The sequence below is a fragment of the Trachurus trachurus genome (genome assembly GCF_905171665.1).
Source record: "Trachurus trachurus genome assembly, chromosome: 18".
In the NCBI taxonomy this organism is placed as follows: domain Eukaryota; kingdom Metazoa; phylum Chordata; class Actinopteri; order Carangiformes; family Carangidae; genus Trachurus; species Trachurus trachurus.
The window spans coordinates 21659899-21685216 of record NC_139909.1 but is presented as its reverse complement, the minus strand read 5'-3'; the positions used below and the strand labels follow the sequence as shown (position 1 = coordinate 21685216).

The 25318-nt window shown below is 39.6% G+C and overlaps 1 protein-coding gene across 1 annotated transcript in view; it reads left to right on the top strand.

Moving 5' to 3' along the window:
• Nucleotides 1-25318, top strand: part of nrxn2b (neurexin 2b) — a gene marked incomplete at its 3' end in the record, with an annotated part of 720187 nt that overhangs the window by 374376 nt on the left and 320493 nt on the right. The window contains exon 14 of the mRNA XM_083993168.1: nucleotides 20527-20700. Within this exon, the coding sequence (XP_083849294.1) occupies nucleotides 20527-20700 (174 nt within the window). The remainder of the gene's footprint in view (nucleotides 1-20526; nucleotides 20701-25318) is intronic.

Here is a 25318-nt window from a genome sequence, read left to right as displayed (position 1 = left end):
GCCCTTTTTTTCCATGACATAAAAATGTACAGGACTAGAGTATCAGGAACTTTTTTTTAATGACATTGAGAAAATGTGAAAATGTTTTGAGCTTTTATTAACCATGAAAACCCCACTCAAATAACTCTAGAATTGGAACTGCAAAAAGTCCTAACTACAGGGATCATTGTGGCAGCACTGCTATGATGGCATCATAAAATCGCACTACAATCACAGATTGAAAGCTAAGTTATTTATGAATTTTAGTCAGTTATTAATGTTTAAAGTGGTGATTTATCTGTGCTAGACCTCAACACTTAAAAACAAACCAGTAAATCATGGACAGTTGCATAATCTCCATTTGAGCCCCATGCACAGCTGGAGTTGAAGTAAACAGTGTTGGTCATGTGGAGGAAGTAGTAAACACAAACACCCATCACCCTCAGGGGAACAACCTGTTTTACTGTGCAAAGAACACAACAATGTCAAAGACATTAATGCCGTTATTAAATGTAGTGATGGGAAATGAGGAATAACGACTGCAGCAGAATATCTAATGAAGTGTTTTCAGGTTGAGGAGACGCAGGGAGGAGGAATTAGTTGGCATACCATATTCAGACAGTGCCTGTCCCTTTCTTTTGAAGATGCTTGCTAATGAGGCAGACTTGTGTTGAATTGTAAAGAGATGACATTGAATATGTTCCATTTTTCAACAAAAGCAGAACAAATTGAAACACAATATGGAGGAGAGGTTTGGCAAGAGAGAGAGAGAGGGAGCGAGAGGAGGAGAGAAAGACAAACAGGTACACACATTTTAATGAGCTCTGCTCATGCCAGCGGTAAAATTGAGATTAGCTGTTTGATCACCCCAAAGCTTTTCTTTCCTCTGCTTTCTGGTTAATATCACAGCCTGACAAACCAAGCTAAGCTAGTTGCTAATCCTTTCACAATACTAAAACCTCTGCACACCTCATAGTAGACCAGGTACAACACTGATTCTACCCATTGCCCCCCCCCCAGTCCCCATCAAGACTGAACACGCACCAAGTGATAAAGCTGTAGTTGTCACAATGGACAGTACAGGCTGTCCCAGAGGAAACACATTAACATGAAACCGTGTAGATGACCAGAGTTCCTGGCCGAACATTAATTCACACAATAAAGCAGCCATTGCTTTTTGTTAGAAAACCTCTTTTAAAGGTTGATTTCAGAATTTTCCAGCACTGAACATCTTTAATGTTATTTCTGAAAGATGCTAATTTTGCATGATAATCACGTATCAAGTATGACAATTTATAAGGTCTAGTCTTTGCATCAACTACTAAAATGACAAAAATCAGATGTTTGAAGTCGGTGTGCGGGCTGTCACTACAACCCCCCCTTTATCAACACCTTCCCTTTACTGCTCTGTTTCTACTGCGTTTTTCATTTCATTAAAGAAAGAAATTGTCAGACTTTTGTTCCTGTCATTCATATTCCCTTGATACATACCGAGTACATGCTTTCATACCCTAGTGATGTGGCTGTCAGAAAGGATAAGCCTCTCTTCTCATGCAGACATCATGTAATGCATTTGAGAAAATATGATGTTCAACATGAGCGCAGGCCAAGGGGGCAGTTGTCGGTCTGAGAAGTGAAGCTCACTTCCGCATTCAAAGAGCTGCAATCCCCTCGGCTGTCGCTGGGGGCTGGCTCCAGAAGGGAGCAACTCCAATCGAGCCCCATGTTAAAATAGCCGATTTTACAGCTTAAAAAAACATATTTACAGCCTGGTACATTTTATTTTTTTGGTCTCAATCGATAGTTTCTACCCCCGCACACACTCTGAGGGGGGTGAATTTTTTTTAAACTCTACCGTTTTACTATTATTAGGGTTAAAGTTCTGGCCAATCAGGGCGCAGAATCGTTGAGTGACAGGTCCGGCGACCGCTGCTACGAGGCCAGTGGGCGGGCTCTCGGCCGGCCAACGGCCGCACCGCTCCAAATATGGCAAGTAGAATCCAACATGGCGCGGTTCAAACCCCCGTAGTAGCGGCACAAAACAGACTCCTCAAAACCAATGGGTGACGTCACGGACGCTACGTCCATTCTTTTTACAGTCTATGGCGCAGGCGTGCGGGTGGGTCAAATTAGGCTGGCGGGCAGTTCACGCGATGTCACGAAGGTGAATGTACGTATTTCTCTTTAAGGAAACCTTTGTCTGAGCTGGTTAAACGCTTGACAGAGACACACAGGCTGAGGAGCCGACAGCTGCGCCTCCCCGATCTGTGCCAGTCAGTCGGCTGACAGCAGCAGAGGCAGCAGGAGGCACGGAGAGAACGGAAAATCCTCTCACTATTAGTCACATGATAATTAGTCTCATAACAAACCACTTCAGTAAAGGGAGAGAGGATTTTCTTACATGCTGCACCTCTAAATCAAATTAGTGTCAGTTTGTTTACATTTGATCATCATGATCTATTGGTTGATATACTGTATAGCTTGCGGTATATAAGTACAGGTAGAATGGAGAATTCTAAGTGGTAAACACCACTATGTTCAAACCTCACTCTGACAACATTGCAGAGGTGGACTTAATAGTTTATACTCATGAATGTGACCTGCCTAGTATAAGAATCAGTAAATAAACTTGAGTGGAGTAGCTACAGTGTTAAGTGCCTCTTTAAAAAGCAATGCAACTATAAACATCCAAAACCCAGATTCATGTAGTAAGTTTTATCTTCTTGTTCTCTATATAAGTGCCTAGTGTGGCCATGTTTGGATCAGTGTTTACATGGTAGTAGTTGTACACTGTGTACACCAAACTGCTCAACCATAGAATCAGAAAACATGACCATCCATCCATCCATCCCTAAATGCTAAACTTGATTCAGACCAGTAGTTCTGCTGTGATATCTTTCTAGATATCTATCCTCTAAGGCAGAAACCCATTTAGTGGACCGGTATGTCATCTACAATATCGTCCTTTTGCTGGCTGACATGACCAAAAGGTCAGAGCTGAAGTATAAATCAGCTGGCAGTTCCGTCTGCTGATATCTTCACCAGGATGAGCGATCACATAGCTCCTATTACTTCACACTTAATAATAAGAACCCCAAAAGGTGATAACCTGTTTTAACTGAGGCAAGCAGCTTGCCCTCAAACCCTGATGTTATCACACTGGATAAGACATAATCCCTGAGCGTATGCCTTATTCACACCATCAAGGATTTCCAAGCTCATCCAACACCTCATCTGTTTGCTAGATTGTGGTAGATTCTGCTAGTCCAACCTGAAAGGTCCTTTTTTTTGTCAGTACTGGAGTCCACCAGCAGCTTCCTCTACCTTACTATAGTAATGTTAAATCATGCTATATATCAGTGGCGGCTGGTGACTGAAAAAAATTGGGGAGGACAGGAGGAACACCAGTCCACGGCGTCATGTTATTTTATATGAGTTCACTACTTATCCCTACTTTCTTCAATGAAAATTAAACAGTAAAACAATGTCTTACAAGATTTCTTAAAAACAACATAATTTTATTCAATCTTACTGTTTTCAGATTAACACAGGCCTAATGAAAAAGACAGAGCCTTTATTATGGATGTGGGATGTAAAAAAAGAAAGAAAAAAAAGCAGGCCAGTGTTCAACACCTGTAAATGTCACAGTGGGAATTTTACACAACACCCTCTGATTTAAAAAGGAAAAACAAAAAGCATGGAAATCTGGAATTATTAATAACAAAGCAAAGTGTTCCACTCAAATTACATTCATACTTATACTTTTAAAGCGTTTACCTGAGCTGAAATACAGCGGCGGAGAAAAAAAAGAAAAGTCAGTTGTGTCTTTGTTTACCCTCCAGCTGAGCGGGCTACATAACTGAAGACTATGAACAATCCATCTGACTGCTTCTCTCTGATATCTCCGAATATCTCAGGTGTCGCTGTTGAACCGTTTTAAGTGGATTTAGTGGATTTTCTTCCATAAAGGAGATTTAAAAATATGTTATAAATGATTTGATACTGGTTTATTTCAACCAGTTACTCATGTTGATTTTCCTCTTGCCTCTCAAAAACAGAGGAGGACCAACCTCCTCTACCTCTATGGACCAGCCTATACTGCTATATACTCTATATAATTTCCCCATTACCTGCCTCTGCAATGAGGATTTTTCTCCTGCCAACCTGAGTAACAGTTCTAGAATTCACTGTCACCCATATCACTATTGGATGTATATTATAAAAAGGTTGTCAGATACAACAGACCACTTAGAGACCTGAAACTGCTGCTGTGCTTCCTCTGTTCAATCCTGACAATGTACGTAGGTTTCCACTGCCTCCTTTCATCTCCTCATCATTCGGCCTGAAATGTACAATTGTACACTGAGTGTGCACATCCCCTGTTCTTTGGTTACCTTGTAATTTTTCAGCCATTCAAAGTGAAGGTTTGGAACTTGAATCATGCACTCACCCTCTGACAATATACATACCCATAGATCCTAAGGGTTTCCCACCATGGAAACAGCACAAGAGAAGAATTTGAATCTCGAGGCTTAAATGCCGTGACTGCTGCGCCGTACAGCACAGATTACATGCAGTGTCTCCTCTCAGAGATGTTTCTTGACCTTGTAATCTTTGGAGGAGCGCACAACGTCAGCTCTAAAGGCTTCAAGTCTTTTTAATAAAATGCTCCAAGGTCTTAATAAGCAGACACCCAACTTGGAAAAGAATCTGCAGTGTCTCAGACCAGCAGAAACTATCCCAGCAGAATGTACTGTGGAGGTGTTTCAACCTACTGCTTCTCAAATGGCCACAAGGTTTCTGGCTGCCTGAAACCTCTTTGGTGAATTCCATGAGGAAGAAAAAAAATCTCTCTGAAATGCAAAGACAGTCTATTTCCTCTACAAGATACAGCATGTTTCCAACAGCTAAATTCACTTTGTGACTATCCAGTGAGACCATTGTGTTTACCCATAAAGCGCTTTCTTCAATGTGGATTCTCTACACTTTGTGTACACCCCAAGGTGAAGTGATTTTTTTTTTTTCGGTGGAGAAGCAGACAAAGACAAAGAAAGCACCTCTTTCTACTTTAACATTATGAATAAATTTGCTCCTTTTTTGCTCCTTTTGTTTTTACAAAGATCTATTTTGATCTACAGTAACTTGGAGTGCCAGTGCCTTGAAACCAATGAAACAGATCAATAGTGTAAAGACTGAAAATATTTTATAAAAAAAAAAAAACTTACTTTATTTTTGAATAGATACAAGAAGACACAAGTTACCTTCTAGTTAGCACAAAGAATTATCAGCAAAAGTTGGGTTTTGGTTGAAATCCAGTGTTGTTGAGAAGACAAAACCAAGTAATATCAGTTTCTGTTTGTACCTATTTACAGGACGTATTACAACTCATGTACCTTATTCAATTTTGTCTTTAACGCTGCACCTGGTGGAGTCTTGTGAATGACAAGGAGAGGGGGGAGGCAAAGTAATCAAGGTCTGCCAAAGCTGCGCCTGAATCTATTTGCATAATAATAACCCAACAAATCACACGCAGCATAACTGGATTAGTGCCTCACGTCAGATAGTATAAATGTCTCCAGCAGTTTCTCTAAGCTTGTGGAGGAGTGAAGGCAGCGCGAGATGTTTGGGAGCCACATTGAGTTCATCCATACTGTTCCATTAATTTGTCATAATCTTAATCATAATCGTCACGTTTGGTGATGCTGCCATAATGACTGTTCTTATCTTTCTCATTATTAACATTTTCAATCAACAACACCGATTCTTAACTCATCGATCAACGATGAATTACCACGATCAAAGATATAAAAATAGACAGCTAATTATTTAACCCACATCATTATCAGATAAAGAGTCCATGTTTAAGTTATACTCACTGAAGATTTAAACACGGCTAATACAAATGCCATGTCAAGCTGTAGAAATCCCTAATTGAAACACTAAATCCATTCAAGTAATACACGATTATTAAAGGAATAGTTCACAAAAAAATGAAATTCAGTCATTATTGACTCACCCTCATGCTGATGAATACTCCGTAGTAGTTTTTTATTCCTCAAAGTGCATCTGGAGACCCAGGAGGCCGGTCCATAGTCCAATGAAAACTTTATATAAGAGTAATAGCGCCTGACACAAAAAGTCCATAAAACTACACAAAAACCATTTAATATTCCTCCTTGCTGCTCGTCCACTGCAATCCAAGTGTCCTGAAGGGATATAGCCTAGAGTTTACTCGAAACGACATCATTTAGGACATTTTTACAGCCTAAACAGTTCTGTATTGAATTTGCCTGCATGGTGCACGCTCTCGCAGAGCGCAATACAGGACTGTTCAGGCTGTAAAAATGTCCTAAATTACGTAATTTCGACGAAACTCTGGACTATATCACTTCAGGACACTTCGATTGCAGCGGATGAGCAGTATGGAGGAATATTTCAAGGTTTTTGTGTAGTTTTATGGACTTTTTGTGTCGGGCGCTATTGACTCTCATAAGGATTTTGTTGGACTACGAACGCCCCTGCCGGGTCTCCAGATGCACTTTGAGTATTCATCAGCATGAGGGCGAGTCAAAACTGAATTGCATGTTTTGGTGAACTTTTCCATGTGAGAATGAGAAAAGTATCCTATTCTGTTCTTAATTCAGTTCCCACAGGCAGAAATCAGCGCAGCACCTGGATTTGAGCAGTTTATCCCATTCTTCTTACCAAAACCTGTCAAGCTCTGTCACATTGAACAGGGACTGTAGACTGTAGATCCTCATGTCCTGTCATAGCTGGACTCTGGGTATAAGTCTTCAGTCAGAAACTTGTACCCAAGGCCACTGCAGCATTGTCATGGCTGTTTGATTACATGTCATTGTTGCCCTGGTCTCAGGTCACTCACACTCTGGAACACATTTTTCTACAAAGTCTTTCTTCAGCATGGTGCTGCCACCAGCATGCTTCACCCTGTGGATGGTGTCTGTCAGATGATGAGCAGTGCCTGCTGTTTGCACTTCCCAGATTTCACTTCTTGTCTCATCAGACCAGAGAATCTTTTTTTTTCTTCTTCTTCTTTTAACACATGCTCTCAGATTCCTTTAAACTCCAGCGGGCTGTCATCTGCCTTTTACCTTCTACTCTTACCTCGCCTGACTGATGGAGAGCTGAGATGACCATTCTCTCACCTGTGGTGATGACTTCTGAAACTATAAAGAGATCATTGGGTTCTTTTCTGACGGGTGAAACCTCTTCCATTTCACAATTATTACAGCCACTGTGCTCCAGCGAACACTCCGAGCTGTAGAAATGTTTTATACCCTTCTCTTTATCTTTGCCTCATCACGACTCCATCATGGAGGTCTATAGAGAGACATCTGGCTTGTTTTTTGTTTGTTCTTTTCCCCAGTGTGCGGTGTGCATTGTGGGACCTCCAACATTCAGTCCAGTCAGTTTGCCAAAAGAGGACTCTACTCTAGTCCTGGTGTAATTAAGGATTAATTAAAGCAAACTCTATGCACCTGACCAAAATTTGAAGATGCAGCAGAAGCTCCTACTGCTTTTGTTAATGAGGTATTTCTGATTTGTCATACATTTCTAAAGAAGTGTTTTCACTATGGCATTATAAGTTAAGTGGATTGAAAGGCAGAAATGAGAAAACATGAGAAGGTTTGTAAAAAGTAAAAGGGTCTGAAAAGTGCAGATCAGTGCAGGTCCTTCATAAAGTCCTCCATTCCACATTCTTTTCTTTTCCTTTTTATTCATATCTCTCTGGCGTCCTTCTCTGCCCCCTATATTTTTCCACTCAGTTAGTGCTCTCTTAATAAATGATGGGCTAGGTAGCTCGAGTGCTGCAATAGAGCAGTGTATTTTAGTTTTTTTTCCTCACTCTGACCTGTCTTACATTACAATTTACTATGGCATTACTCAGAGGTTTGGCCATTTTCCCACCCCTCCTCTCCCTCTTCCGTCTCCCGTCTCTTCTCCCTTTATTAATCAAAAGTCAAGTCTTCACCAGAGCTGCTGCCCAGACAGAGACAGAGCTTGTTCTCAGTCTGTTTGTCTATATCTACATTCATGTGCATGTGTCCACAGCTTATGCTCAGACTCAAACCGTCAAACAACGTGAAAATCAATGAAAACACAGGCTGTAAAACTAAAATCAATTACAGGATCATGTGTCATTTTATCTAAAGGGATAGTTCAGTTGTTTTGAGGTGGGGTTGTATGAGGTACAAATGGCCACTACGTATAATATGTGCAGTAGACAGCTCTCTGATCTTCCCCAGTTAGCCTTACCAGTGCATAGGGCTGGACATGAGATACAGGGGATGAATCTCAAAACCCATCTCAAAATAATAAACCTGCTTAAGTGTACGCTGTATACTTTTTCTTACTTTTTTAAAATTTTTATATATGATGCATTAAACTGGTTGGTGCATTTAACTCCGCGCAGGCAGGCTGTGTGGCGTGCTGTATCACTCCGCCTATCAGCCGTTATCAGACTCTTAGCAGTGTGTGGAAGAGGCAGAGTGCTTAACTGCTTTTTTCCAACCAGTTGATGAACTTTGAGGCCACTTGTACCTCATACAACCCCACTTCAAAAAAGCAGAATTATCCCTTTAAATAGTCAATTACCAGGGAAATCACTCTGCGCTACAATTTTAATTAGGACTTAATTGGTTTTGTGAGTCAGTTATTTAGCAAAACTGCCAAAGAAACAACCAAGTAATTGAAAATAAAGTAATCAATTGAATAATCAGCAATTAAAACAATTGATGTGAGTGTGTTATTTATTTTTGAAAAGCTGTGTTCATGAGTAGCATATTCACATGTTGCAGTAATGGTGTTATAAGAAGTGTCTGTAAGGTACTTGATAATTAGTGAAGAATGTCACAAGTTTTTTTCTTTCTTTCTTTTTTTTGCCAGTTGACAGTTTGATTCTATATTTGTTATGCACATAGCAACTGCACTAGAATTACATTTACACATGTGACTAGCTGTTGGATAAACTAACTGTTCAGTGTAAGAATAATTTAGCATAAAGCAATTGCACACTGCAGAACATTTAGCGAGCATATGTGAGGAGAAGACAAAACCAAATGGAAGTCTGACATTAAATTCTTCTCCAGGCAAACAAAGATCCTAAAGAGAGAATGACAATTAATTCCTCCTCCCTGTCTGCTTTCATAATGACGTGCTTATAAGTTCTCTCCAGACAGAAGAAGCCTCGTCTTGAGTAAGTGGCAGGTAAAATGTGGAGGGCCTCATTTCTGACAGAGAAGAGACGAGCCATTTCAAAAAGAGGAAGATAAAGACGGTGCAATTAGTTCACACAGACACACAAACTATTCTAATGTACAAAACATTTGCTTGTGAGGAAGAAAAGTGGCAATAGGTGAAAAAATAAAGAAAACAATTCTGAAGCGAGAATGTTTTTGATTATATATTCATCTGAAGTGTCCCCCCAGTTGCTCCTTTTTTTTCATTTTCAAAATTACACAATAGGCTGCAGAGAAATATGGGTGCACATTTAATATTAAGTTGTAAGCTCATTTAAGAGAGAATTGGACTGGCTTTGTCGTCCCACAGGAGTCATAAATCCCCATGGCCTCATTGGCTGGGCCTGCACTCCTCCTGGAACGGGCCCAACTAGTAATAATGCTCCCTGATGAATGGGATCTTGTCATTTGTTTTGTTTTTTTGTTTTCCATATACAACCAAGTCCTTTTATTTCCCATATCAGAAACAATGAGTCTGCTTTCCCCCATTATTATGATGTTTTATTTGTTTTATTTCATTTTTTTCCAAAAGGGAAAATCCACCTTGAGTCTCCTTTAACGGTCGATACAATGGAGTGAAAGTGCAGAGCTGCTCTATAGAATAACTGCTATGACACTTTGACAGCAGCCACACTGTCTGATTCACACAGCTAATCTCTTCACTGAGATCAAACTGACTTAGGTGCACAGAAAAAACTCACAGTCAGTCACAAATTCAGCTTCTTTGGACCACCTCCAGAAAGTGTCACCTGAAGACATCATCAGCTCAGCGAAGAAAAAGTAGTTGAGCAAAACAGTCAGATAGCAAGTCTTGAACAACTGACCTCTACTGTCAGGGTAGAGTCAAGTATAGCAGGAAGAGAGAGGGGTAGGAGATAAGAAATAGATGGATAGGAAAAAAATGGATGGAATTGAAATAAAAAAGAAACACGGGAGAGGATGCTGTGAGGGTGGAAAACGAAAGGACAGGGAGATTAAGACAAATATAGGGGAAAATGGAGAGGCAAAGATAGTGACTGAGCAAAGTGAGAAAAACTCAAGTGCAGCGGAGAGGAGCGAGCGCAGCCGAGGCAAAGCGAAAGGACACTGAATACGGAGTGACATTTCATAGAGTGAGAATGGAAGCATGAAAATGCGTAATGATGCCTGTCTGTGTCACTATACAATCTTTCAGAAAGTGGCAACAGCGAGCGCGGGCACATATAAGGAGCTCACACAACAACCCGCTGTGTTTGGGTCAATTAAGCGTCATGGTTGCAGTTCCATGCTCTACTCTGTATTTCTTTTACATATATTTCATTCTGCTATAAATATTTTTTTTTCTTTGCTATAGAATGTAGGGAAATGATGGCTTCTTTGCAGCTTGTACAATCTGAATCCATCAAACTATGCCATAAATGATTATAGAGCAGCTGAGAGACTTTAGATGTGCTGTAAAGCTCAGCATCAAGGGGTTTATTAACTACATGTTAGCAGCCGAGACACACCAGGGAAGCAATAGAGATGAACAAATCAAATCGTAAAGCAGCTCTTAAACTCTTTGCAATACATTACATAAAAGGAGGCATGACAGTGACGATGACAGGGTGTATGACAGTGTGTAACTACTAAGTCATCTTTAGCTCCGTTAAAATTATTATTCAGTCATTGGGCACATTAGAGCCACGGACCCATACAAAAAAAAAATTGATTTTTCCCACAGTTGACTTGGAAGCATAGGAAGACTATGTATTGGTATAATGTGTGACAACATGGTGTGTTAGATGAGAGTATGCTCATGCTCATTAACCTGGTGGCATGTTGGTACATGGGCTGGGGTCTTTCTGTGTGGTGTTGACCTGTTATGTCCCGGTGCTCCAGCTGATACATTCACATTACTGTAGGTTAAGTGGCAACTCTTCAGTGTAAGGCTGTGTGTCTGTCTCCACATGTCAGCCCTGTGACAGTCTGGCAACACCATAGTCCATAGTCAGCAGTGTTTGGCATGTTACTTTTAAGAAGTAATCAGTTATAGTTACTTGTTACTTTCCCCCAAAATGAACTGAGTTATAAAAGTCAATATTTACCAGTAAAATAACTATTGCATTCCTTTTTTTAAAATAAAATGCTCAAATAGTAAAATTACTCAGACCCCCCATCTCCCCAATGAAACTTTTAAATTCAACTGTATGTAATGAAACTCAACATTGAATATGTTAAATGAATGAAATTGACACTTAACAGAATCAATAATTATTATCAACATTGTATACTTATCTACACTACATTAATCGTTGTGTGGGACAGTGCAACAGATCAAATTGAGGTTTATAGATATGCTAATTGAAACGGCCATTGTTGTTGTTACGTTACGTCCATAGACTATGCGTCTACTGGTGTGGCTCAGGTTACCTGTTCGAGCAGCGGGGGCAATGACATCATCGTTTTACAAAATATCCGTTTTGGGTGTCAGGCAAACGTTTCGAGATTTTCCCACTCTGGGACCCGTTCCGTTGCGGATTTACTTAAACCCGTATAGGCTTTCCGTGTTGACAGGCTCTCATACGGTTGTCTCACCCTCCCTTCTCCCTCACCAAAGAAAGAAAACTTGAGATCTCCTGTCACTGAGAGAGAGAGCCTGCTTAGGTGAAAGTTGCTCCAGTGAGTCAAGTATGGTAACAACGTTGAGTAACGGCGCTTTTTTATTGTCAGTATCGGTAGCGACATTATAATGGGGAAAGTATTGTAACTTTTTTGATCACTCTTTACCGAAAAAGTAGCACCGTTATTCCCATCACTGATAGTTAGACATAAAGGGAAATGGTGGCTTGATCCATGCCTCAACAACAATCACAGTAAAAACATAAAAAACTGCAAAAATTAAAGGAAATATCTAAAATTCCAACTGAAATTTCAACAATGCCGAAACAATGAAAATACAGCAAACTCAGAACCTATTATGAATAGGGATGGGAATTGATTAGATTTTATTGTTGCCAATGCCAATATTGATTCTGTTTATCAATCCGATCCTGTGGATTTAAAGCAGGTCTATATGAGTCTCTGAAAACTGAAAAAGATAGATATGCTTTCACAAACAGCTGCACGACTTCTTTCCCCTGTGCCATTTCCCCCTCTGCCTCCCCCCTCCTCCCTCCTCCGCCCCTCAGAGCCTCTGTCTCTCCGGCTCCATCACTAACTCATAAACAAACCCGAGACCTTTTGAACGGATGCTGCAGTGCACTGTTGTGATGGACCTGACCCAGTGTTTCCCCCGCATTCATTCAGGTGCTCTCATACTTTATCAGGGCCCCCCACCTCCCCCCTCCCCCCTTCCCCCGCTAAAATTCTACTCGCTCATTAATCTCAACAGGCTGCTAATGATTTTACTCGCGCAGTGTGAGCTCAGTAACACCCAGTGTTATCTTGGAAACGTTTGGAGCCACTGAGGAGTGATGAAATCTTCCCGGAAAACTGATGTTGAAGCAGAGAGAAGGGGCGTGGCCCAGCCTGCAGCTGTTGCTTGAAATCTTACTGCTATAGACATAAAAGTGTCATATTGCGTGAAATAAGCCACATTTTTCGACGCGTCTGTTTCCAATCGCGGTAACACTTTATTTGACGCCTATCTCTATAATGTATTATAACCATACTTATGATGAGTTATAATGCAGTTATATAGCACTGTAACTAGAGTTACAAACACCTATAAATGATCATAACGCTTTATAACAATAATCATAACACACTATAAAGCATTTTATCATGACTTAAAAGGTCAGGTGTTATAATACGTTATAATTGTTAGTAACTCGCTGACGATGTGTTATAATTGGCTTATAAACGTGTATAACTATCATTATAAATACTCATAAATTATCATAAGACTTTATAACAATACGCACAACACATTATAGAGCATTATAACTCTATTATAATACTTGACCTTATAAGCCATTATAAAATGCTCTATAAGCCTTATGATAATTTATGAGTGTTTATAATGATAGTTACACAAGTTTATAAGCCAATTATAACACATAACTATATTTTATAATGCATTATCGATGTGGGTATTGTCAGCGAGTTACTAACAATTATAACGTATTATAATACCTGACGTTATAAGTCATGATAAAGTGCTTTATAGTGTGTTATGATTATTGTTATAAAGCATTATGATAATCTATGAGTGTTTATGACTATAGTTATAAAGTGCTATAACTAAATTATAACTCATTATACATATGGTTATAATGCGTTATGGAGATAGGCGTCAAATAAAGTGTTACCCCAATTACTATGGTCGCTTCCGCAGCTCTGTTACTTTTTCTTACAAGATGTCCAAATCAAAAGAAGGCATCGGTAAGGGAATCGTTAGACAAAAAGTCGAATGATGTTGGAATAGTTCTCAACTAGAACCAGCTCTCTAATCATGAATCAAAGTGTAAATGCTCAGTACAAGGCTGCTGTCTATAAAAGTGGCTCCAGGACTCTTATCTTTCCTGTGAAAGTATTTAAAGCCGGTTAGATTAGATCATTCGCTCCTCAACAAACTACAATGAGCTGATTCCTAATCAATAGCAAAGTTAAATTCCAAAATGTTCAAATGGAGAGCAGTGATTCACGCAGTGGCTGTCAAACTACACCCTGCAAAGCAAAAAAAAAAAAAAAACAGTAATTAGTGTGTGATGAACACAATGAAACATTGTTGCTTGCAAAACATTTGAAACATTCTTAGTAATCATTCAGCTTGAAGACTGATGACTTGTTGCTCAGATTGGGATCCATAATTGCGGTGACAGCATCTAAATTACACACACAAACGCAGTAAATTTTATTTCACTGCCGTCGTCCGACGTTGATTTTCAGTCATTATTTCCAATTAGTCCTTCCCCTTCTCTTAGCTGCCAACACAGAGAGCTAGAGAGAGAAAGAGAGACGAGGGGAGAAAACGTATTAGCACCTGTGTTTGCGACCGGAGCTGAGAGCGAAGCACGCACCTGTTACTGAGAGAACCTGTCACTACAGTATCAAATAATTACAGCTTTAATCGCCTTGAGTGTTTTATCCTGGAGGAATACAAAGAATATCTCGCCATACCACTTGTTTTCCGATTCGTGCACATCAGAGACACAAGACACAAACATAATTACATGGTTTTATAATGTAGCATCAGCAATTAACGCACAAGCAGCGCCAACATTTATTCTTTTACACCAATCGGCTTGTTGCGGTGTCTCGGAGCGCCTCTGTAATTAGCGATCGCACATTCTTCACGTCCGTTGTGGCGAACGAGTCACTCATTCGTGTGTGTGTGAGTTTGCATGGGTTTATCAACCACAACAGTATTAAATGAATCAATACGTGCGGCGACCGGGCCTGATCCCATCATAAAGTAGTCCCTAGTTTTTGTATCCTCATCAGCAAACATTCAATCCTTGTCAATTAGAGGTGGCATGAGAGCGAAGCAGCACCAGCAACAGAGGAGGAGAGAGAGCGAGGACTCGAGAGGGAGGCAGACGTTCTTAATAGAGCATTTAATGAAAGTTAATGGTCGGCTTTGTGTTCGCCGGGGAATTGGCGAGAGGGAGTATTGTTTAGAGATGAGACCGGGCGTTGTGCGTCCGTGGCCTACTCTCATCATCAAACCTCTCTTAATGATGGGTATAAATAATGTATAATAAAGTATTGCCAGTGTTGCCGAGGTACTGCTATTGATATGGGCAAAGGCTGCAATACCATCACTTCACTTGGGAGCCAATTACAGGCAAGTGTGAAATACAGGTCTTGTCTGGCGTTGACAAGGTGTACCGGCAGGATGAAATGAATAGCTTAACACCGCTATTGGATTTAAACACTATACTGCATGTCTAAAAAAGTAAACTTCTCTACTTGCTGGAGCTCTTCACACATCGGACATTATTTGGGTGTTATTATGGGTGCCAGGGGTCCCACACACACAGAATATATTCCCCTTGCAGATAACTCAGAGATAATGAAAACGGTGAAATTGGAGCTGTGAGGTTTTCCCCGTACAACTCTGAGGGAACTTGTAAGGAATCAAGAAAACCGCTTATGCGTTTCAGTCAGTGCTCCTGTTTGCCAGAAATGATATAACAAGTTGTGATTGGCTGTCACGGGTCTTAAGGTCAGCCACCAATCTCTGTGATGAGTCACACATCAGGTTTCTTTGGATGGCCAAGCGGCAGCATGGACAAGACAAATGAAACCATCATCTTAAAGATCCGTGTTTCAAAAAACTGTTTCACCGTCCAAGTGTGAGTGTTAAAGTCAGTGTGCTCATCCAGATTGTGCCGTCAGAGGTTCTCCTGGGCCCCCGTATCACAGCATCCCGACTCCTCCCCATTGGCCCCTGAGAGGTCATTATGGTAACTGTGGAGATGTGAAGGTGGTGGTCTCTAGCGGTGTCTGGGAGGCTGTAATTGGTCCCGTCTTGTGGGTTGCTTGGAGCTCTTCGGCAGCAGAGGCATTCATCACTGCTGGGGCAGCAGAGCCAGAGCAGGACACGGTCTCTGGCTTCGGGAGGGGGGGGAGGGGGGGGGGGGGGGGGGGGGGGGGGGGTAATGGTTACTCATCATTCCAACCTGCCCCCCTTGGAACAATCCCAAAGACCTTAAACCTTAATTATATATCTTGTATCAATAGCAATAACATAGCTTGGTGAAAAAGTTCTAGTGATATCATTTTTTTCTGATTTAGTGGCCAAAAGAATTCCCAGTAAAGTTATTCTCACAATATCCTGTGATATCTAATGGTGTTTACTGAATCTTCTTGCCTTTTTTTGGCTGAAATATGAGTGTAGGGAGGTGGAGAGTGTCCATTACTGTAAAAAACCAAACAAAAGGAACAACTACACTCAATGCATTGTGAAAAGCAGCAGGATGAACAGATAACTAAATGATGCACAAGCCTAACATGCACCGAAGGGATGTTATCATATTTTGTAACACCATATTGACACTACTACATACAGGAATATAATAAATGTAATATATTGAGACACCTTAGGCGGTGTCTGGCAGAATGCATTCCATTGCATTGTCTGTACTCTGTACGTTTTAAGTATTTGAGGAATAAACAATTGAATTGATTGAATTGATATTTGCCCCTATGTCAAGAGTGATGGCATAGGGGCAAATAACACATAAAACATATGTGAACATCACCAAGATAGATATAAGTTATTATTATTATTCAAATATTTGTATTGATTTTCACACTATACACTCACAGTAGAACTCAATACCCCAGGCAAGAGGGAAGCAAAATAAATAAATGAAATAAAATATACAAATAACAATAATGCAATAAATATGAATAATAAAAATAAATTAAAAATCAGGAAAATAAAACAGATGTTACTCAGTATCAAGATAGATATAAGCTACAGCACATTCACACATACTGTATATGATGATACTTGGCTGTAACAATAATGAAATACTAATGTTAGAATCTGTAATTGTTTGAATTTGTTTGGTAATTTTAATGTGTTTATTCCCTTTACATATAACAGTCTATTGAAACAACAATCTACACATGAAAATGTTCATATGCTTACATGTCTCTTATCTAGTATGCATAATATTTGTATGTCAATGTATGCCATTTAAATGACTTTTTCCCAAGTTTCATGTATGTATGTTATTTAGTTAATCATTTTTAAGATATACCTTAAAGCCTAAAGGTATAAAGTAAAACTTGAGAACATCACTTGAATTTGAATTTTTATTTTTGCACAAGTTAGAAGAATACAACATAAAACATGATAGGTAACAATAGGACAGTGCAGGGAGAGGCAAAAAGCCACAAAGGGCTTATTTTTAAGCCTCCACTTTATATTACAGTTTAATGTGAAAAAACACAAAATAACATGAAAAAAATGTATTAAAAAAAAAAGAAAAAATAGAATAATGACTGACAACAATAATAAATATAAAAAAACAACAGAAAATATATGTGTGTGTGTGCACGTGTGTACATGTGTCCATTAGGACCTCATGAGCAACAACAACAATGATAATGAGAATAATAGCTTAATCAATATCAAAATACCAACATAGACAATACAATACATAGACTTGCTTGCTATGTTGTATTTAAACACTTTGATCATTGTAAAACTTGGAAAAACTTGCCCTGAAGAGCATTTTCTATGAACAAATGTAAAAATGGTGGATGTGCCAAAAACAAAAAAAGGTTTCAGTTCACAAGTTAAAGTGCTTTACTGCGTGAATAGAAAAAAGAAAGAGAGAGAGTGGTTCAGATTCCTGCTGGTTCACTCGACTTCATTAATTTTTGCATGTAGCACAATTTGCTTCCGTCTTTCATGCAGACACACTGTGAACGTGCCAACTCGTCTGCTCACAGCTTTAAAGTGCGAGGAAGTGGAGTAAACACCCTTAGCAGCACGGCAGCCATGTCACATTTAGAACCGAGCTGTAATGTACGATGTGTGGGACCAACTGTCTGTCCCAAAGAAATCCGCAATTCAGACAAAAAGAGTATTCCTTTCCAAGCTCAACACAGTGATTCTCAGAGTGGGAGTGTGTGTCTTTGCTCCACGGGAACAAAACAAAACTGACATTGCTAATTTTTCTCTCCTCTCCCTCTCTTGTCCTGTCTACACAGTCAGTGTTGTCTCAAACATGCTGTTGACTTATGCGAGAAATTCACTGTTTGCCCTTTTGAGATTAACTCGGTACCGATAATTTCATATTTGCTAAATGGTTCTTACCGCCGCGAATCCAGGACATCACTCAGTCAGACAGCTAATGAATTCATTGTATTGATTATAATGCCCGGGAGCCTCGGCCGGGAAATATGAAGTGTCAAGTACTCATTAATTCTAGAGAGAAGTTGGCAAACATCATTGACTCATTCCATTACACAAAGTCCACATATAATTGACCTCGTGGCTCATTGCTTCGCAGAGTGCTAAAGTTGAAAGTTCTAGTTTTCATCTGTGGAACAAAAAAAAAAAAAAATCCTGATAGTTCTATCTCTGCAACACGATCTTGTCCCCGTGAAAGGTTTTGCTGGATGTTCATTTTATGCTTACTTAAAGATAAAGCGTAAAGTAGGAGTTTTGATGATGAGAAATGCCTGAAGCATTTCAAACTGTGTTTATTCATATGCACTTACATCAAAGGCCTCTTTGTGTTTTTCATAATTTCACTTGGCATTTTCTGCACAACTCCACAGAACAGAAGGGGCTGCGAGAAGGAAGGGAGAAAGAAAGAAAGGGGAAAATAATTGGGCTTAAAAGTGGATAGACGTTTCCTTTTATGTTGTAATGTAAAGAGACCTTAATTGTACTTGAGCGCGGAGATATCCCAAAACTCCCGACTTACAAAGTCCACTTCCATGAGGAAGCGCTCTTGTTTATATTCTGTTCTTCTCTCCCAGGAGGAGGAGGGAACAGTGTATGGGGCAGGAGCGGAGAAATAAATCTTTGTAACCATCGAATGTCGTTCTCTGTGCTTCAGCCTTAATGCTGCACAATCTATTACTGTCAACTGTGAGCTACATCTTTGAATCATGTAATTGTCAAAACATGTCCCCGGCACCTTTTTGTAACGACAAGCGTTTTGTCAGGGGACATCTCTTTCCAACGTTCACATTGCTCGGCTTTAAAATGTCAATTCTGAGTCTTGCTACCTGTGTGTGCTATTGTAGGTACAGTCTGTGACTCACGCGCATACCGGCGAAAATAGAGCTGCGTTTGCTCTTTAAGGACGGTAACACCACTGGGGAAACATTTTCTAGTGAGCAAATTAATCATGAAGCTGAAACAAAAGCAGAGTAGTGCTGCACACAGCGGAGACGTGAGCTCAGCCTCGTTCCCCTGTTGATCAGAACTCTTCTCTTTTATGCACATGATCAACACTCGCTGCACATGAATGGCTCTTATAATCAAAGGGCAGATTATGTCATCCGAGACTGTTTACCCACACATGAAGCAACAGTCTGTAAGCGAGGAACAATTTTATCTAAACCAGCACAACAGCGTATGAGACACAAGTTACGAGTGTGTTTATAATGTGAACAAACCGATTCTTATTTCTAGGTTTAGCAGAGTGCGTCAATGAGCTGTGAGACATTATATGATTTGTATAGTGCTCTGACATAAAGACCTTAAGTCCCTGTAACTCTGCTATAGACCTATTGTATATGATCATGGCAGATGTCATATATAATCAATAGCCTGTTGTGCATTGCAAATAATAGTTTGACTTACGTCACAACTGTATTGTATACAGCTGTATTTTCATTGTGCATGATGTTAAGCAGTCCATTCATGTAGCATCCGTGTGTAGGAAGCGTAGTAGGAGACGGGCAATTACAACAGGGACATCATGTGTAGAATACTTGACAATAACATGCAGCTTTTTACTTTTGATTCCTTTGTACTCAGCTAATTGTGTACAGCTGAGTTGTATTATGGTTCTGATATGGAAGGTCACAGAAGACTGAAAATGTATTTACATGGAAAAATAAAATAAAAGAATTAGAAAGATTTATAGTAATGTCATAATAAAGTCATCTGAGATGTTTTTATCCCATTACTTCTTTGAATACCTTCATAATCGGGAATCTAACCTGAGTTTTTCCCAGCAATGGTCCATTTACCACTCTGTATTTTTATTTATTTTTCTGTATATTGTATATACATATAATTATGTATATCAATTCCTTACAATAGTGTGTACATAATACATTTATGTATACAAATTTAGTGCAATATTAGACACACATCTGCATGTGCAATCATGTGCCATGGGCATAGTGCAATTTAAGTCAATCCTGCACTTTATTGGGGCATTGTGCAATCAGAATAATTGAATACACGTAGCACTATAATTCGCACTGTAACACTTTATAACTGTTCTGTAATCTCTTGGTCCCCTTAATACCTTTTTGGCCAATTAATATACGTATGTTGTTCATATCATAATTGTCAAGGTGTTATCATGATGCATTGTTCTATTGTCGTAGTCCTGCCAATGGGACTGGGGATGGAAATTAGCCACTTGGCTACAATCCCACATATTTACACAATAGTGTTCATCAATATGTGCTGTTCCCATTTTAAAAATAATATAAAATCTGAAGAATCTGAACTACAGCAACAACAAAATAGTAGTTTATGGAACATATAGAACAGAGTGTGGTAACTTTTTTGTGCCCACTTGACCACACATCTTCATCATCTGACTAATAATGTCTATGGATGCTGAAATCATAAACGGAACTGGTTTCTGTGTGTGTGTGTTTTCTGCAGGGGAGCTGTACATCGGTGGCGTGACGAAGAACATGTACAGCAATCTGCCCAAGCTGATAGCGTCCCGGGACGGGTACCAGGGCTGCCTGGCCTCCGTGGATCTGAATGGGAGACTCCCCGACCTGATCGCAGATGCCCTCCACAGGGTGGGTCACGTGGAACGAGGCTGCGATGGTGAGTTCACATGTTCTCACAACATGTAGTGCATTTGTATGTTTTTGAATAGCTGATATTAATATATTCTTATATTTGCCTATTTACTCTGCTCTTCTGTGAAGCAACAGGGGAAATTAAATAGAATTGATTTGGAATGATTCTGTTATCATGCAGTGTATAAACCAGTGCTGTTTTTATTATTGGCATTTTCTTTCTTTTTTCCCCTGTCACTGACAATGCCAAGTTTACAATGACTTCTCATCAAGGATGGCTCAGTTTGACAGATAATTATGAGGAAACCTACGCAGGAGTGCCATCAGTCTTTTTATGTATTCATTTATTTTTGACAATCTTATTTCAGTCTGTCATTTAAAGAGATATATATATAAAAAAAAAAAAACTTGTTTATTTCTGGTAATGATAATGTGCTGTGCTAATTGTTCCTTAAAAAGTTCTGCAAGTGCTTGCAACAAAGTAGCTACAAACAGTACACATTTCCACCATGCCACCTTTGTTCTATGCTTTCCTAAATGCAAATTTCATATATATACATAAAGTGATAATCTATCTATGAACATGCATGTAAAACTTATATACGTATTGCAAAATGGAAATATTTAATATACTGTCTATCCCATACAAATACTAGACATATGCGTATCTGCTTCCTAAAGTCTAAAGTCAGCATATGTTCCTATTGTAACCAGTGGGTTCCAGAAGTCTGAAAACACTTTACCTGAATGAGTAGACAGACATGTTCAAATTTAATGATTAAATAAAAACCAAAAACTTCCATGCATAAATCAACTATTTCTTGTTGACATAGGTCTACAAAATGTTCATACAGTACCATATACAAATCAATCATAAAGGTAGATTGATACATGTACATACAGTATACCAGTTACTGTGATCATTTCCTATGTGATTAACTTCCATATTTGTTATAAATCAATATATTTCAATTTATATATCTCTCTATATAATAATTATAATATATTGCCATGCTTGTGACATGTGTCAACATTATTCTTGATATAGGGACACATTATTTCTCTGTATGGGTTAAATAGCCACTCTACCTTTTAAAGTTGTTTTTATTTACACCCATAAATTGGATGGGTTCCCCTGATTACACACCGGCTGCTCCGTGCACAGACACCACTACAGTAAGTCAGTGTATTATCCTTTGGTTGTATTTCAGCAGCCCCGCCCCAAAGTCTCACAGCTCTGGCCAGTCTTTACAATCTAAAACCTTGTCCTCTCTACATCCTCTTTATGGCCCCATAAAACCTACCTGAAGGAGGTGTCTCCCTCCCCTAATGTTATTGTCAGTGGCTAATCTCAGCGACACCCGCCCTCATTTGATTTTTTTTTTTCTTTTCTTATCCCATTTTGTCTACCGTGCTCGTTTCACACCACTGGGCTGCACAGCTCCTGTGTTGAGTTAATCTTTAGTATACCAGCAGATTTTGGTTATAGCCTCCCTCTATTCCCCGTCCACACACACACCCCCAGCCTTTACCTCCACGTCTCTATGCCGTACTGAGTCTCAGAGAGCGCGGACTTGATTTCCCTGAGGGTCACGCTGGCCGACTCAATGCGGCACCGATCCAGCACTTTTTTTTATTTTATTTTCCCTCTCCTCCATCCCTAACACTACCACCTCCTCCAGCCAAGCCTTATTACCTGCCTACAGTAATACACCACTATTACTTTGTTACAGAAACAGTTTAAACCTGCATTAAGTTATCACTCTGACTCCAGTAGGCTCCTGAAATGGATGCTAATATTAGTTAATGATTGGATGTGCAAGCGAGCTGTGCAGTTATAATTGAGTGGTTACAGAAGGATGGACCCTTTTGACAAATAATATTAGACCTAGACTGGGGGGCTGTTGCAAATCCATATTGTTGATGTTGGCGGAATAGGCTACATCAAAAATAATTATGACTAGGTATCTGCATTTACTATAATGAAATTCAGATTATTATTCTTTGCCGTGCAGCAGAGAAGCCAACAGAAAATCAGCCAAATTACAACAGTATTTAATGGGTTTCTAGTGTTGATTGATCTCCAACAACAACTATTGGGACCGAGTCTCTGACTTGCTGTAATGAAAATGACTTTTCCAAAATGCACTGCTGCCCCGCACATGGATCAATGCCAACGTCCTGACTGCCTTGGCTGCGAGGTCATTGTTAGCTGGTGGACCGGGGATACAGAGTGGTCAGAGGTGGCTGCTGGTCCAGGTCCCTGCAGACTCTGCAGGCCAAACAAAGGCCAGAACACTGGGCTTGTTCTTGTTGCTGTCTACTGACTCAGCAGATCATAACTACAGAGAACAAGAGGGGGAGGGGGAGGAGGCTGAGACTGAGGGGAAAACATACTGCAACAAAACATGTGAATATAACAACCTAGAATTATGCACAGTAGAAGTAGAGGAGTGAGCAAAAACAGCAGAGTGAAAACTAATTCTAAGATGGATGGAAATACGTTTTTAAGATCCATCCATAAAGCATTTATCCATGTAGGGTCACAGGGGGGCTGGAGCCAATCCCAGCTGACACAGGGTGAGGGTGGGGTACACCCTGGACAGGTTGCCAGTCACATATAGAGATGAACAACACACACAGAGACACTAGGGATGTCACGATTACTTATTTTCACAATTAGCGGTATTAAACGGCACAATAAATGAATCATAAATATTCCTAAATATCGTCAATTTCAAAAAAAAATATTATGTCAGAACCACAGACTTGTTCCCTCCAAACAAACTAACATATTAAGTCATGTTAAATCATGTTAATGTTATGTCAGTTTACCAAACGTAGCACTGAATTGGCAGGAATTTAAATGTTAGTGTGGCATTTGTATTTAAAAATAAATAAATAAAGTAAAACATTTGGAAGATATGACAATTAATGATCCCCTGGGGGATTAATGATTGGTCATATATAAATGGACACTTCAAATATTTTGTGTATATAATTAGTAGTGTAATTTTATTTTGATTATATTTGATTTTACACATTCATAGTGTTGTGAAATTTATTAATGCATAATATTTATGATTATCATTACACCGTGATTATTTCTCTGACAATTATCGTACCAAGAAAATCTATAATTGTGACATCACTACACTCACATTCACATAGTAAGGGTAATTTAGGGCAGTCAATCAACCTAGTGAGCATGTTTTTGGACTGGTGGAGGAAGCTAGAGAACCTGGACAGAAGTCCACCCAGAAAGGCCCCAGGCCCGGAAATCAAACCTGCAACCTTCTCACTGGGCGGCGAAAGCGCTAACCACCATTCTTGCCCCATTTTACAATGAGAAAGAAGTTAAACAATATTTTCCCTCTAAATTTTAAACCCTCAAATCAGTCTTCATTTGAGCGTCCAGGCTACACTACACTGTGAGTATGTGAGCAGATGTTCCAGTTGTTACCCAGCTGTTGGCTGCAGACACAGGTGACAGCAGCCAGCGAGGGGAGATGTATCTGTTCACTTTTTCTTTTTTTTAACTGATGTTGTCCTTACTGCCTTTATTGTTGAGGAATTTCCTGCACATTTGGAGCAAACATGGCAGATGGAGTTTTATGCTCCACCAAACCCACGGCACCCAATAACAGGTTCTCAGGCAGCGACAGAGAAGAAACGTTTTGGTCCATGTCTAGTTGAAGAGAAGAGTGAGAAAACGATTACATATCCATGTTATTAATTATGACAATGTGTTTAATGAGCTCCTCAAGGGAATCCATTATTAGCGGGTAATTAATAGGCCAATAAGGTGGTTAGGAGCGACTAACAGAACGAGCTGATAATTCACTTCCAAGTGGACATTTTGGAGCCGAGTAAAAAGTCTCACGTACCATTTATTGTTTTTATCACTTTTAATTATTTATTTTCTGACAGATTCAGGGTGGGGGTTTAATTGGGTCATTTGGAAACAACACAGTGAGATGTCTGTTTATCTGTGCAGAAACAAATTAGTTTGGCACTGAACCGTAGTTCGTTTGAAACGTTCGTGTTTAATCAAGATTTTTAGGAGGACCCCCACCGCCGCGAACACAACAGCCACCTCACCCACTTTAATCTGGAGGTGCTCTCTTGCCTAAAACTTGATCTAATTCTGAAAACAATCATTTGAAGTTGTTTAATTAGAAATAACCTAATGTTGATCTTGTCCTCTCTCCTCTCCACCAGTTGTATTTGCTTCAAATAATGCAGAGACAACTACTGTAAGGCAGATAGATAGATAGATAGATAGATAGATAGATAGATAGATAGATAGATAGATAGATAGAGAACAAACTATACATAATAAAATAGCAAATAAAATAGAGTAGATGAATTATTTTCCGTACCATGTCACGAGTATTCTGTATAATGTGAGGTTTCAAGGCAGCCTGTCACAGCACATATCTGAGTAAATGGCTGGAGTTCCACTGAGAAATCACAATGGTGGAGTTTCTAATTAGCAATTTAAATGTCTTCAGCCATCCGTGACCATGGGAGGTGCAGTAACAACAGGACAACCCATCTTCATGCACACACACACACCCACGCACACACAAAAAAAGTAGAGATGCTACAGTAAATTGCACCTTATACCACTACCGACACTG